Source organism: Hydractinia symbiolongicarpus, chromosome 14 (assembly GCF_029227915.1).
Source record: "Hydractinia symbiolongicarpus strain clone_291-10 chromosome 14, HSymV2.1, whole genome shotgun sequence".
NCBI classification, from domain to species: domain Eukaryota; kingdom Metazoa; phylum Cnidaria; class Hydrozoa; order Anthoathecata; family Hydractiniidae; genus Hydractinia; species Hydractinia symbiolongicarpus.
In genome coordinates this window covers 5748718-5765475 of record NC_079888.1, presented here as the reverse complement: position 1 = coordinate 5765475, position 16758 = coordinate 5748718, and the positions used below count along the sequence as shown (strand labels likewise).

Here is a 16758-nt window from a genome sequence, read left to right as displayed (position 1 = left end):
CTTCGAAATTCGTTGTCTTGTCCCAACATATTGTGACCACGATTGTAGTCAGGAGCAGTATATATAATCTTTTCAGCAAATCTTCTGCAACTACAAAATTGGTGGAACAATATCTCCTCAACCTCTCTGAGACTGTTTTGAGAGGGATTTGCTATATCTATATATAATGACGTCTCGAAAACAACTAGGGTACGCAATGGATCTTATAATAATCTATTGTATTGTAAGTGAAAATTATGTTATTAAACCATCGTTTGGTCGCTTAGAGTGAAAAAATAGAGAAAAAAAGCACCTTTTTCACCATTACGCTATGGTAACACCACCACTGCTCTATGGTCACACCACCACTGCTCTGTGGTACCTGGTGTGATCCTGACAGGTCTTATACTAAAGCAAATATATAATTTCATATCTGCTTCTTTCTATAGAACAAAAATCTTTTCACCTGATGGGTTTACACTTTTTAAGTCATGGCTTTTTCGACGAATGTCAAAATGTTTCGCTCGCAGTGTAAAGACTGTCAAACGAAACTTGCAAGGTGATATCATAAATCACTTTAACCTTCCCCCTTTCCTTTTCTACCTCCCCTTTCATTCACCTTCCCTCTTTACCCTTCCACTTTACCCTCCCCTTTACCCTTCTTCTATTTCCGTGTCCCCTACACACTTCCCAATTCTTCAAAAAAAACGTGTTTCATTACGATCCTTCGCGAAATTACCCTCACAGATAAAAAACAAATTTTACTTTCTGCATACCATTAATAATAATGGAATAAATTGTATATTTGTCCCCGCAGATTAAATATAAAAATTGTCAGGAAAAACATGAGATTATGTTGTTTTATAAAAAAGTTACGAGACTAACCATATAGACCAGTCCTTAGCCAGCTCAGTCTAAACACTTCTCTTAAATAATCAAAAAATATTCTTTTAAATTTGCCTTTCATTCTTTCTTTTCTCAAAATATTTCCATCTATGTAAATATACAATCAGGTTGTATGTAGGTGGCGAAATTTTGTTTTGCAAAATATAAATTTAAGAAAAAACAACAAGTAGTCGATTAACATGATTTTCGCAGAAAATTTAGGCCTTTGTTAATTTTTTCTTTCTAACATTTTTTTACGTCTTTTTTTTATTACTTAAAGTGCAACGAGGTGCTTATTAAATTTTTGGTATTTCATCGGAAGGAGTTCACTTATGAAAAGGGAGTGTTCTTGTGCCCAGTGTCTTATACAATACAAGAGGCCTAGAAACTTAAATATTTCCTGCATTAGCAATATCCATAGATAACGAAGGGTTTTAAACGACTTGAAGAATTCTAGAATTTAAAATAGACCTGGAAAATTAAGAAGTATGTTTTTAGGAGTCTTGACAAGTATCTTTATCTCTACATAAAATGCCAAACAGTAATAAGAGTTTATAAAGAGGGAAAAAGATAAATATATAGATAAATATTCTTAGAAATCGTCGGATATCTTGAACTTTAAAAATCCCTAATTTCAACGATTGTGATAACTTAAATTGTATTTCTCAAATCAGGTGCAATACACTTCAATGAAATAACTTATTACATATTCAAACACGTTAAAACTTAAAAAAGCGTAAATATCCTTATCTAAAATCCGCCGGAGATTGTACGATGAAAATTGTGTTATTACAATTGAGAACAAAAAGGCAGGAAATGCAGTTAAATAAACTTTCATGATTAAACGTTATATCGTTTGAAATTTGAGATCTTGTAAAATTTCTCTCATGGTTTTTAAGCTCTCGCTGGTTTCATACATTATACATGCATTATGATTTACGACACACCGTATTGCGCATAAACAAGTAAAGCTTTGAAGTCACTCTATCAAAGAACAGCTTGTGATTTTGGAAAGTGGGCAAAAACGGTATTTTATGTCAAATTTACTTCTTGTGTTACAGATTGATAATCTGTTAAATGGTCAGAGATCATTTAACTTACAGTACGAACGGTTGTGCTAATATCAAAACTTCCATGTTAAGCATTTCTATAAATTCGTTTAAAAGAAGATTGAAAGAGTTTCTTCAAATAGAGTTTTAAAAAAATTTTATGTCCAGATTCAGTAGTTAAGAGTAACATATATTTTGGTTTGCAGAAGACAACACAGCCCGTAGCTGTTCCCAAAACAATCATTATTCACGTTAGGCACTATTATATAAACTGTTATAAAAACTTTGATACAACGAATTTCAGGAAGAGGCATTGAATTTGCTTGGAAAAATATATTTTTTGGCGTGAAAAACTTTCACGTTTTTTATATTGGCTAGATTTCGCGTGAAAAAAACTTTTGCGTTTTGCTGTTTCAAAATTTGTAAAGGCAAAAACTTTCACTGTGAAAAGTTTATCATTTCTTAAACATGATAGTTTAGTAGGCGACGTTTCGGGAGATCCTTCTCCCATCATCGGGCAAAGTAAAATGATGTTGAGCATGTACTTATATAATACAAAAACAATAATATGCAAAAACAAAAAAATACAAAAAACAATAATATACAAAGACAAAAAAATACTAAAACTTTCGTGAAGAAGGTCCAAAAATGCGAAAAACGCAAAAGTTTCTGCTCGCGAAAGTAGTTTATGTAAAGTTGTAGCTAACCAGCACCGCAACAAAAACTCACGATTTTAATTTTCTGCTAGCTAGCTATGCTATAGATATATGGCTAGAAGAAAAAAGGTATGAATTAGCAAAAATTAGACTAGCTGGTATAATTTTTACGCTATTTATTAGCTTACCAAATTAAGAAAACAATACAGTAATACTCGCCTAAGAAGTGTTAGCATCCAAACAAGAAAAGTGCTGTGGGCCAGGTAATTTTTGGCTGCATAAAAAAAAATTGTTTTTGGAAAACCGATTGATTTACAGTTTGCAATCTGACTGATGTAATAATAAAATAAAGCATACTTACTGGCTTTTAGAATAGAAGAATACAATCTTTTGCCTGGGACAAATAATTTAGCCTATATGTCCCTATCTTTGTCGACCAGGCTATGAACTATTTCTAGATCTTTATTCACCTGTAGAGGCGATTTTAAAGATTCTACCTCGCGTAGCGACCGATGGAAGTGTATAAATGCGCCTGGGCGATTTTAACTTGGACGTCAAGATATTTATTAGACTCTTTTACTTTAAAATACATGAATAAAATATATTGCATAGCTCGAAATGCGCCTTAAATACTCTAGGACTCCCCATGGAAGCCATGGCCTATCTTGGAAATAATAGATAGGGTATATCCCTCGATATTTGTGAGGCTAGCCATGTAAAATATGCACATCTATCTATTTATTTATCTATCTACCCATCTATCTATAAAAACTCTTTTCGCTGAAACAATATCCTTTTTATATCCAAGAATAATGACAGTATGTAATTAGAGAAACGATTTGTTAAATAAAGTTATACTTTTAAAATTTATGTACATTATAAAGTCTTTTTATAAACGTTTTACAAAAATACGTTGATAATTTCAAATTAATTTCAAATGTGGTTATAACACGTGAAAAAACTTTTTGCAATGACAAAAGACTTGCTTTACAGAACATAAGTAAGAACTCTATGAGAAAAGAAAAGAAAAAGAATTTAAGAGGAGAAAAATGATAACCTTACGCAACATTTGTCGAGATTTTATCCTTGCGAGCTGAAGAGCTTGAATGATTCCAAAAGGATTATTTATCTTTTTCATGTTTACCTTTATTTACTTAATAAGTTAAATTCTTAATAAATAAAATAATATTTTAAATTAAATATAAATATTACGCTCCCACCAAGCAACCACTAAATGTTGAATCAGAGAGGATGTGATTCTATTACTTGCCGTATTCTCCACAACGACTTCTACGTACTGATTTTTCTAAAGAAACCAATGCAAGTAATCAATCTCATGTTAATTTCATGCATTAAATTCTTTTGTTTCAAACTTTATTGTTACATCTGATTGGTTAAAGTGTTTTAAATGAACGCAGCGGGAATTTAAAGAATTTTGCACGTTCTTTTTTCTTCTCAGGTAAAGAAATTTTAATATCCACGAATAAGGGCGCAATATCTGCTTATTATTGTGTGGAAAGATACAAAAGGATCGCTTTTGGATTCACACGGGAAAACCTTCTCGAAACTATGTGTTATAAAAAAAATCAAATTGTTTTGGAAGACCACAACTGGTATATTATTATTAGTTTGAATTTTGTTGGAACTAATTTTATCTGGATATAGTTTAAATGTTTCAAACTTTCAACTGAGGCCGTTTTCTATTTCACGCAAAATATTTTAGGAATGTATATTTTTCACAAATTGTTTTGTAATAAACATTTATAAAAAAAATCCTCAATGGAATTTTGGCGCGTAAGTTCATAAAAGCAAACATGGTGGCAAAGCTTAGCAAATAAACTGATAAATCTAGCTTGTAATAAAACACGTATTAACACTTATTCGTAGAAGCGATTCCTGAGCAACAAACCAGCCTGAAGTGAGTACATATGAAAGAGAAAAAGGGTAAAAACAAAGATTATAAAACAGTAATAGTTTTCGAGGCATATTGTGTTCTGAAAATTGTGTGAGATCTATGAAACGGGTGACAAAAACTATTGCTGAGCAACAACCCAGCCTGTTTCACGTGATCGATACTCTAGCTTAAAGTAGGCGCCAAGTGTTCATTTAGAATTCCAAAGTATATAGTCCACAAAAAAAATAAGCCACAGTTCATCCTGTTAAAGGGAAATGTAAAAGCAGCACTAAATCTCAGCTAGTTGGTTATAAAAAAAACGTGTTTAAGGTGATGATATAATCTGATGTTATATTTCACGAAATGTAGTTTAAAACAATCCTATACCACGCCTTGCCTTTGTAGGCTTTTACTTATGAGCTTGGTAAAGACAATAAGATTACGTGTTAACCTAAATTCCAAAAAAAATTTTTTCAACACAAAGTTCGAAAAGTAGGGTATCTGATCCGTCATTAGAAAAAACGCATTTTACGCAGAAATTCAAAACTTTTGCTTTTGACACGTTTTTTCACAAGAAAATATTTTCTCTTAGGGCATTCCTTAAATTATGCAATGGCTACACGAAAAATTGTTCGCTGAGGAGACATTTTACCTGAAATGGGAAACGACATTTAAAGCATACAGTGCTTTTGGCAAAAAATGTTGAAGAATTCAAGCAATTACATTCTTACCTGAGATACAGATTTCCCGAAACACTTATGGTAAAGATTTTGGAGTTTGTGGAAATTCCAGAACGAAACTTCAGCGACCTATTATGGAAAAATTCTATATTGGAAAGTTTCAGTAGGTGGAAAAAATATTGGAGACTTCCAATCAGAAATTATTTAACGTACAGATTCTCTTCGCAAGCACCGTTGATGCATATCCTACCTGTAATTGCATTGTGTGGCTTCATGCTGGCAATCTTAAATGGTCTTGCTATGTTCAAAGTTGATTGAAATCTATAAATGGCTGTATATGGTGCTGCATAGCAACCATTCTCCAAATCAACTCCTGTTCCTCTTACAAAAGTGCCAGCACGGTGATGCTAAAATGGAAATAATTGATCATTACTAAATCAAATATTGCACTCTGTTCTGTGAAACAGTCAAATTCAAATTGGAGTAGATGAAACGATTGCTGCAAAGAATAGAATTATTTACAACAGCAAGGTACCTACATTGAATCCTCTCAAGAAAGCAAAAGTCTTCTTTTGAATTACCACATTCTCATTCAGTTCAATCAGAAATGCAGATAACACATCTGGTACACCAGCAGCCATAAAACTGATCTATAAAAATTATTGTAAAATAAAAAACACAAAATGGATACTTCCTTACTGTTTATCCTTAACCGATGAAGTCGTTGTTGGTTTATTACATTATAGTTAACTTTAAATCTGTCATCGCCCTGTCAACTCAACCAATTTATGCGCGAATTTCCTTTTCTAGGGCGCACCCAATCTCATTTAATTTCCAAATATAGGGGATCTTTAAATATGCGTGTTTATAAAAACTCTAAAAATTGTTTGGAGAATGTTTCGCGAAGTTTTACCCTGCCACTTAGATGAAAGATATATGCCTGAATCTTTTTATCTCATATGAAAAATGCAATTTGAGCTATAATATAGTGCACTTTTTTTTGGTCCTTGAAATTACGCGTGCTTTTTAGTGATAATTGTAGTGGCTAACACTTAATTGTCCTTCTCCACTTCGCAAATTTAGGGTATTAATTTTCGCATTGAAGTAACTGCCATTAGTTTATGAAAATTCCAGTGGCAAAAATTAAAAAGTAGCATTAAAGGCGCATGTGTCAATGGGCCATGCGCGATAAAGAAAAATGAAAATAACTACTGCAACTCATCTTACCTGACCACCTCCATATCTTTTTACTCGTTTATCAGCGGTTGCTTAAGTCTAAAAAATATACGTCATTATGTTTTAAAGCTAGGTTCAATCTGTTGCATATTACCTTTTTTGCTCGATTATAAGCCTTCATCTTCCGTTTGAGTTTCTTCTCTTGCGAGCTGAACTTTCTTTTAGCAGCTTTATCATTTTCTTCAAGTAAAGAAAACCACGACTGCTTGACCAACTTCATTTGTTCTGTTGATAATGTTTTGTTTAATGTCTAGTTGAATAAATAATTAGAAAATATATAGAATTAGGTGTTTTAAAAAATAATAAGGCCAATGTAGACGTAACATTCGTCTCTGCTATTAAAGCTGCTATTAGAGCTGCTATTAGAGCTGCTAAGCAACCTGTTTGTTTTTAAGAAACTCTAAAGACTCGTTTCAATTTGGCCGCATTTTTAAATCTTCAAACTTTAAAAACAATCTCCTGTTTAAAGAGCTTTTAGTTTGCGCAGGCACAATTTGAAAACATTACTGCTGATTGAGTAATCCTTTATACTGAAAAGCAACGCTTGAGCGAATTTAGTCTGCTTTTGGCGATGTTGTTTTCTGATATTTGCGTATTTTGAAGCTTGGTCGTTGACCACATGCATGACAAAGACAAATTTTAAGTCGCACAAGATTTGATGTTTCCACAATTTTTTTAAAACAACCCACGTTCTAAATAAAAATGTCTTAAAAGGATTCCTGCTGATCAAACTGTGTGAAGTAGCTATTTTTAATAGTACTTTTATTTTTTTCTCTTAAAACAACTTTCACATGATACGAACACTCCTTTTTTTATAGATACACTTCCCTGCACTTTTTGTCTTTTAAACTTAAAGTTTAAAAAATCTTTTGTTTACAGTAGCTGCCATATTACCTTGTCAATTTCATTTCGCGCGTGAAAAAATTAAATCAATATGGAAACTGATTTCTGCTCCAAAGTATCGAAAAGTGCAGCGCAATGGAGACGAGCCTACTTGTGTTGAAAAAATTAACTACTTTTACTTACTACTGGATATTGTCGCCTTTTTTTTTTATTTTTCTTTCATCTGCTATCCCCATTCACAATGCAAAGCACCAAAATAAGTGCAAATAAATATTTCACTGCATCCATTGTGACAGGCTTAGTGCAAAATCTAAGTAAAAAAGAGAAAATAGTTAACGTGGTACTGATAAGCCGTTGACAATTTGACAGGCCGGTTTCCATAAAACTTAGACAAAACAAAACGTTTAAAAAAGACATCTGAATTGTTGAATTGCTAATTGAAATTAAAAACTAAATTTGTGTGAATTTCATGCTAATTTTTCTGCACCTCGGACATGTAAAGAGAAGGATCACAAACGATTAAAAGTTGTTGAATATCACATCACCATGCTTAGCATGTGTCGACAGTTCAGAAGTGACGGTCAAATTCGTCAACAGTACGAAATGTTTTTAGAAACAGCATGATTTTTATGTACGAAGAAAAAAACAGCACGCAATATGTTATAAGTTAAAATGCTGTTCCGATAGGATTCAAATTTTAAAACTACAGATAGTTAGACCTACAACCACGCATTATATATGTTGAGACAAGGCGGCAAGCTGTTACGTATGTCCCTACAATTAATTATGTAGGTAATTTGTATGTTACGTACACGCAATTTGAACACGTCAATGTTCATAGCTGACTTAGAACATTGGGGATATTTGGTTAGACCCAACTCTCGAAATGTGCTAATTACTGCTGACGTCAGCGTGGCTATTTTTCTCATATTTTGGGCCCCTTGTGTATTACTTTGTAAAAATGCGTTAGAAAATTTGACTACCGCACTTTAACTTATGCTCACCAAACCTTTGCATTCGAAGAAGTACCTATCGGCTGCGGAGACTTCGCGAGTTAATGCTTTTTTGCAAACTTTAAAAAATTGCTGCAAAAGTGATATTGTAACATTGATTTTCATGCGAAATAAATGAGGAAATACAAAATTTCGCAGCTAAACTACACAGTATGAAAGGTACTTGCTATTACGACAAAAAAATCTCGTTATTTTATAATAACAAAATAGAATTAGTAATATCAATCCTCTGTATTCAAATAAAATTCCCATGCACATTGTTTTATAGAAATTATAATATTAAGATACAACGAAGCCTTGGTTTGTTTCCTTGTTTGTTGTTTTGTGTTTTATTTTAAAAATAAAATCGACAATCATGTATCAACGAAAGGCTAATTGATAACTCCATCATTATTTGATTTATTAACTTTTTATAACCTTGTATATGCGATACAAGTGAAGTAATCAGACTAGATAGTAATCAGAAAGTCAGAGTATAAAATTTACAAAACAATTACAAGAAACATTTAATTATTTCACTCAAGTGGGTGGGTGGGTGGGTCTGCAAAACTAACTAAGGATGTGTGATATTTTCCTGCTTATTCCGCTCTCTTGTTTTCTTGGTCACGTGACAAAGCAAAGTGGACATTGACTTACATACCCGGTTATAAGCCTTTAATAAATTCATTTATTACAAATTACCTTAAAACAAGGGACGCTGTGCTTCGCATACATATCTTACAGCGAAGGTGCTCCTATCGCGGACCCCAAAATTGGGAATTTGCCAGCGCATAACATGGAGATAGCTACTTTGATTACACCGATTATATTTGCCCATCGAGGTGGTGGAGGTCCGATCTAAGCAAGCCATTCTGCGTACAGAATGAACCCACTGATTAACCATGGTAATTCTTTAACATACTACATCAACTATTTCAATAATATGAAATTTGTGATATATTGAAAATGTATACTCGAGAACAGATTATCAGTCCTGTAGAGACAACTAGATAGTAAGACAAATAGAGAATAAACCGCGCAGTTATTCTTACCACGTTTGGCTTGTGTGACAAACAGATAACAACCAAAGCTAAAATGTTACAGCGTACGTGACATTTTATAAACACTGGGGGCATAACAGATTGTAAAAATTATAATTTGACTCCACACAAAATTTAAATAAGGTCTAGACAAAACTGTTAAAGAAATATGGCACCAAACAAAGTGACGCCATTAAAGAATCGAGTTATATACACGCATCAGTTTATAGGTAAAATCACTTGAAAAACTTTGGTATCTCCTATTTGATTGAGGTAATTACAGCAGCCTTAAAAATGATATTTCTAATTCACTAGTAAAAGTTTTATTAAAGAAGCAGTAAAATTTAGTAGCAAAAAAAGATGAATCCTTGATTGGGCTTGGTGTCTTAATGAGATAATATTGCCATTGTTTTTTTTTTCACTACTACAGAGGAAAGAAATTGCATTAGGTAATTCGTTTGCCACTGCTTACAATTTTATTGAAAAGAAAGTACACATTGTTATCATACATCATAAGTTTCTAAAGCATACACATATATTAAAACATACGAGAAACTATAACTGACTGGCTTTATTTTAGTCGACTCACACTTTTATTGTTACGATAACAGGGGTCTGTTAGCGTCAATAGATGGCTCCAAATTGGTTGGAGTGAGGAAGGCTAGGTTATTTTTAACTTTAATGATATGTGTCGCGTCTTCAAAACAACATCTGGACATCACCGTTAAAACAATATGACATAGACGAGGTGGCGCTGAAGGAACCGAATTTAACATATATGAAAATTTATAACATGACTAGGTCAAAGTTTTATTGTATTACAATTTGAAACTTAATTTACTAAAAATGAGTATCATGTTGTTATTATTATTATTTGGAATATTTTAATAACGTTTTTTATGAACAAAATGTAAATAAAACGCATTAGATCAACAAAACGTCGTTATAACTTTTTTCTTATTTCGAAGTTAATATTTCGCCGTTTTAATCTTCTTCTTTTTTAGGTTTGACGACGGAATGATCTCATCCAACTTTTTTTTTATTTCAATTGTCCTCCATTGTGCTAACAAACATTTGTGGCAAGTGTTGCGACAATTTAATATCTCCTTTGTCGCTATTGAAGAAAGAGGCCAGTTAAAAGAACCCTCCCCTGTTTGTCAGATCCCCTAAAAAGCAAGGCTGTAATAGGGTTAACCCATGTCTCCAAAAGACTAAAGGATGCCAACAATTTGCTGTATATACCGGCAAGGGAAACCACGCAAGTTTGAAAATATGTTAAAAAATAAAGAAACGTCGAGTTCATTAATTCAGGAAAAAAAGGGAACTCGCAGAAACAATATCTGGCGAATCTCTATAATTGAAGAAAACAGAAAAAGATATTTTCGAGTTGAATGCATTTGCCCAGTAAAAGTATTTCGTCCACAAAAACCATATGCGCGTCTGCTTATTCCATTTCATAAGCAGTACAAATTTTTTACTCTAAACTATATTTACCAACACTCGCATTTCCCGCAAGCATTGTTTCAAAGGAAAATTTAAAATATCAGTTATTTTTTTTAATGAGTGGATGATATGAATAACAATTTGAACGCACGAAAGAAAAAAGTAACCCAACGTTAACTCATGTTAACCCATACTTAATTGCTGACATATTGTGTTCTGAACTACTTTTAAATAAGTGTAATATTTTTAAGTAAATTTGAGGAAGGGAACGATGGGATGTCAATCAGATTAGAACCGTTTAACCAAGATTAAAAGGTCTGTCTATAAAATATTTATGATTTTAAATATATACAATACTTACCAGCAAAAAAAGGAAATCAGTTTCCCACAACACTAAGCTAGAGATTTGAAACTGGAATAAAAGATGCTTATATTCTTGCTGTTAAAATCATTTCCATTCGTATGCTTTGCCTGGCTGACAACTTCGTACATCGACCTACCTTCCTAGATATATCGTAAGAATATCAAGACACCTGACAGTGTCAGATTATGTCAAAAAACAAACTTATTATTTTACGGAAACTTCATCTCCTTTTTTATCAAGTTTTAGCTATACGAAACTTGTTAAATTAACATTTGACCCAACGACGGAGCGCTATTCGACTTAAGCGTCACGTCTTCTTCTTATTCCGACGTTCGTTATTGCACGACGGGTGCTAATTAAGTGATTGCCGTCGATATCCGTCATGGCGAAGTAAAAAAACATCCGGTGAGCTTAACTAATTTAGTTGTAGCAGGATATAAATTGAAAATATTTTTTATATATTCGTAGTTTTGTTTGTTTTGTCAGTTCAAAATACGTGTTCTTCGTCTTGTTTGTTTTTATTGAAATATTAATTTAAAAATTATTAACAATAACCGCAAAGTAAATAAATTTTGACAAGCTTCCTGTTCTTGAATTAAAAATCCTCTAACGACCTTATGTCTATGTTCCTTGCATTGTTAAACACACAAAATCATTGAAATTCCCTGTGTTTAATTCAGGTTTGAATCCGGGACGTTTAGTAAGCATACTTATGACAACGAGACTCGAGGAGATCTAAAGATTTTTGATGGGAATTTTTAAACTTTTTAAAGAAGATGAAGGCATTTTGAAAATAAAAATTGAGACCATTTGAAGAGTCCATCTTTTTAGAAGGATGTAAATACTATTTTATTTTACTGTTTGTACTGTATCAAATTTAAATTATGTGCAGGCAACTCTCCGTGATACTTCATATTAGTTTGATCATTCAAAAAAATTGAAGCTAGCTGCAGAGGAAAAAGCAAGTAGCCGGCTAAGTGTTGACACATGACCGAAAATTTCGATTCTGTTACCGCAAATAGTAAATTATGCTGCTAACTATGTTAGATTCACACAATATGCAGTTGTCAGTGTGAGGCCGTTTTATGTTATTTAGTTAAATCCAAACCCTAGACCTGTGCTAAATGTTGCTACCGTCAGCAAGACTCCTTTTTGCGACAATTTGTAGCTTCGTGGGACTAGACGTGGATTATTCTATAATTCAAGGAAGTTAAAAATTCTGATTAGTGCATTCTATACGCTGCTTATCATACTTACGTATATATAGAAGCAGCACCTTCACAGCCTCCTGGCTGTAGAATAGGGAGCTTACGACTAGAAGACAAGAACAAGAACGTCGACTTCGGTTTCCGGAGATTCCGTAGTGCGCATGCTCTAACTCAGGGGAAAGTCCAACAGAAGTTCGCTGACAACGCTAAAACCCAAGTTTTCCCAGTACTAACTAGCTAGTGACGGACAGTATTAGAAAAAAAAATCATAAATACTTTAGCAAAAGCATAGACTCTCCAAAACCGAAACAAAACAAACCGCCTGGTCTGTAAATTACCAATATTCCTGTCTGCAAATTACACAGTATGCATTTCAATATTGTATGATGACTTTTTGTCACTATCACATACATAATCCCATATTCATACAACTGGTTAGATTAGAAAGCATTTATTTTTAGCACTACAATAAAGAAGCTGATATGATCACCTGTCAAAAAGGACAAAGTGACATTGACAGGACAATTTTTGGAAAGATTTTTTTTATTTTCCGAAAGTCCAATAAAAGTTACGAAAAGTCACAAAATTTCAGGTAATTTCATCCAGTATTTAAAAAGTTATTAGACTTTGAAAATGGCGCGGGCACTTTATGTTGTTAGCTGGCTATGTTATTTTATTAATTTTTGGGCTGCTATGAGGTGGACTAAAAACCATGATATAATTTTATTATGAGAAGTACTGTGTAAAGAGCCTTTCAAGTATAAATACGGTACTACTGAGCGTGGTCACATATGGGAAGAAATAACTAAAACACTTAACCGAATACCTGAACCAAATTTTACAGTTACAAAAAGATTTGTAAGAGACAATTACAACACCCTTAGTGCAAATTACAAAAAACGTATGCGTGAGGAAGACAAAGTTTCTGGTATCTCATGTGATATTACAGAGGTTGATGAAGCACTTGCTGACCTTGTAGAGCGATTTGACCAAGCAGATAAGGAATTCAGAATGCAAGGTGAAGGTAAGAAAGCAAAATTGGAAGAAGATATATTTAAATCACAGGAAATTAGAAGAAAATCAATGGATACTTTAGGACAAAATGTGGATGAGCCAGTTCCAAAAAAAACTAGAAATAATGGATCAGATACAGTGAAGTATTTACGAGAAAAAAGAGAGGTTTAGAACTGAAAAAAGAAGAAATGGAGTTAAACAAACGAGAAAGGAAGGAGTACAGAATGCAACTACAACAAATGCACGAACAACAAGAAACAATGATACAACAAATGAAAGCATGTCAGCCACAACAACAACAAATGAGTTTAGTGTTTATGCAACAACAAGCTCAACAGCAACAGCAGCAACAAGCTTAATTTATGGCTTTAATTGAAAAACTTGGAAAGAAGGACTAAAAGACACAGATACTAGATACTCTGATAAAACTTTGATATTTTGCTCCGCAAAGATATACACTCTTCTAATATTCTTTATATGAAGATAATCTAGAACTCTTAAAATGACTGTTTCTATGTCAAATCCATCATACAAAGTATGAATCAACTGTTGGTGGATCACATTGGAAGTAATGTGATGTTGAAAAACCATATAAGCAACATCGAGCGTTGTATAACAAAACACATGTAATGTACATTTTGCCCACTGCATTTAAGCCAATTTTGAGATTTTTTTTGAAATCTAGGAGTTTAAAGTAGTTAATAATGTCTCCGAACACCCATTCAACTGAAACTCTCGCTGCACTCATTTTACTATTCCAAATTAATTGTTGGGGTGTTACATTAGCTCCTTTAAAACCAGTCAAAATTCCACTGTCATGACGCTTCCCTTTGACAGTGCCAAAAAGATTAGCCACAAGCCCATTTAGTGCCACCACTGATTGAAACTTTAATGCATGTACCTTTTGTGACAATACGTTGGCTCCTTTCAGGTCTGGTCACAGGACGCACCGTCCCATCCACAAATCCCCAACAATTATTTAGGGGGGGGGGGGACATTGGTAAATTGCGTTTGAAAAATCCTGAAGGTTGTTCCTCGAAAGCCAACTTTGCTGGAAGTTACGTAAGAGATCATGTTATGAATACTCTTTTCGAGAGTATTCATAACATGAATAAGTATGAATTAAGTATGATTTACTAATCATACTTAACTGGGGCACTGGTCTTCCAAACCGGGTAACTATATTCAGATATCTACAAGGATAAGTTAATCTCTTGAGCAGTATACATAAAGCTTCTGTAGAATCGTACACTGTGCCATTGTAACACGTGAAATGTTCAAGAATTGGAAAACGTCTAACAGTCGATATATGTCATTGCGTAAAAACCTAAATTCTGATTTGCACTCATCGTCACTCATATTCTCCAGTTTAAAATTTTCGTATGGCAAATAAGGGAAGTCTTGATTTTTTGATTTGTTTACGTCATATAAAACCACAAATTCATAATCGTCAATGATATTTGCTGCATGTGCAAGCAATAGGGATTCTCTGATTTTTCTTAACTTAGGCATTTTATGAGTAACTTCTTTTGTCGAATGTTTGTTTACATCCCGCGGTTCCCGCCAAATTTCGTAAGTAAAAAATACCAAATACGGCAACCCCAACGCAGACCTAATTTTGGCGTCGGTGTTCCCGTTTTCACCGTCTGGTCGTAAGGTCCCTAATATCGAAGAGTTAATGCTCTTTGCCAACTTTAAAAGATTGCCTAAAAAACTTGTGCCAGTTTTTTTACGAATGATGTTTGTATGCTACATTTAAACAGAGTGTTTTGACCTTAACAGCAACTTTTCAAAGATATTTCTTAAATTTATCCGGGCCGGAGAGGTTTGAAGCAACAATTGATTACTGTACGGATCGACTTTTGCTGGAGTAAATCATAAAACTGGAAAACGTCTTACAAGGTGCAGGTGAAGATTTCATGCTAAAGTTCAGACACCACTTATTGGAGGTCTTACAATTGTACTGTTTTATAGTGTTCGTTACCCTGTTAACCAGACTAAGCTCTTGATTTATATAAAAAATAAAGAACATAATGGTAATAATACTAATATTCATTATATACTCGATCTGATACCGAAGATCATGTCTACCTCGGATCTCCTTTTCTAAAAGATTGTTTGTAAAAAATCTACGCACAAAACAACAACAATCTCACCTTACACAAAAGCGTTCGTTACTTGCTACACGCATAGAGAAGACAAAAGCAAAGAAAAAAAATGCAATCATGCCGTAACATCTGACAGCTATAGCACATATTATCGGCGGCTATGGAGCTTACCTTCTCCAACTGCACAACTACTATGCTCGTGGTATTCACTGACTTTATTTGACTTGACGAACTGTCAAAAGACAAATCTTGTGACATCACATTCTTCGCATAACATTTCGCATTGTGCCACAGGTCGAGGGGATACAAAGTGCCTCATGAAAAGATTACAAACTGCGATAGGTTTGGGATTACAAAGTTCGACAAAATTGGATAACAAAGTAAGATTGGATTACAAAGTGATACACTACAATCTCAAACAAAAATTTTCACAGGAAAAATAAGATGCGGATGCTCAGAACGTTTTCCAGCGAAATATAAAACGATAATGATGAGTGTTCCCGGTCGGCACAAGACGTCTATAAGACGTTTAAAGAAGTCTATTTTACGTCTTTGAAAGACACGTTGCTGTTAGCCGTCTTCCAAACCTCTTTTAGATGCCTAGTTATATCGCATTTAGTTACGACGACTTAAAGACGTCTTTTCTTGGCGTTATAAAAGACGAAATTAAAAAGGTATTTAAAAAGACGTTTATTAGACGTCAAAATATGTCTTTTGTAAGACGTCTTTTGGATCAATTTCGAACGAGATATTTTTGTTCGATGTGCTGTGCTTAAAAATTGGGTGTAACCTAGAGATATCTGGTTTTTTATTCAATTTTGAAATAAAATAAAACAAAAAACACTGCACTGAATATAACCCTTATATTTTTTAGTTTAAAATTATTTTTGTAAAATATAAGTTCAAAGCTTGTCTAAGAATGCTTTATTAACTTTATTTTTTGATCCCCTAATACACATTTTCAATGTTTTTGCAATGCAAGCGACAACAACAAAGCTTCAAAGGAATCGACTCTACATTTTCGGTAGGTTTGATATTTTTGGAGATTTTAAATACATCTCTTTAGATTCGGACAGTTATATTTTTCGTTTTTAGTTTCTTCGATTGAGATTTTATGGTGTGCATAATATTCTATGTTCGTTGAAGATTAGAAATTTTTTTTACTGTTTTACAGATACAGAACGAAATATCGAGAAATACTGAAACGCAAACTAAGCGAAAATTATATATTTGAAAAGTTATTGTGATGTCAATGCAAGGGGACGAACAAAATAAATGCAAATCGTAAATACAGATTAAAGTTCAAGTTTAAGTAATGTTTATACCTTGTATATTTATTGCGACTATTCTTTGACTCTCCTCTTGAC

General features: G+C 33.3%; 1 protein-coding gene across 2 annotated transcripts; it reads right to left on the bottom strand.

Moving 5' to 3' along the window:
• Positions 1–3569: 3569 nt before the first annotated feature.
• LOC130625976 (adipolin-like) lies at positions 3570–12103 on the bottom strand. 2 transcript variants are annotated; one of them, XR_008981786.1, is made up of 7 exons: positions 11059–12103; positions 7406–7532; positions 6474–6629; positions 5683–5793; positions 5394–5550; positions 5195–5272; positions 3570–3875 (listed from the first exon to the last, which is right to left on the bottom strand). XR_008981786.1 is itself a non-coding variant. In XM_057441097.1 (7 exons), exons 3-7 carry the CDS (start codon positions 6597–6599, stop codon positions 3860–3862), a joined length of 525 nt encoding a protein of 174 aa, XP_057297080.1. In that variant the 5' UTR covers positions 6600–6629; positions 7406–7532; positions 11059–12103; the 3' UTR covers positions 3571–3859. The 2 variants fall into 2 exon arrangements, 1 of the variants encoding a protein (XP_057297080.1); XM_057441097.1 differs by having other exon boundaries at positions 3571–3875; positions 5357–5550.
• Between the last annotated feature and the right edge of the window lie 4655 nt (positions 12104–16758).

Coding starts and splice junctions, on each gene's coding strand:
- LOC130625976 (XM_057441097.1), bottom strand. CDS start 6,599: ATGAAGTTGGTCAAGCAGTCGTGGTTTTCTTTACTTGAAGAAAATGAT. Junction 5,794..6,473: donor CTTATAATCGAGCAAAAAAG/GTAATATGCAAC, acceptor TAATTTTTATAG/ATCAGTTTTATGGCTGCTGG. Junction 5,273..5,356: donor GGTGCTTGCGAAGAGAATCT/GTACGTTAAATA, acceptor TTTCCATAATAG/GTCGCTGAAGTTTCGTTCTG.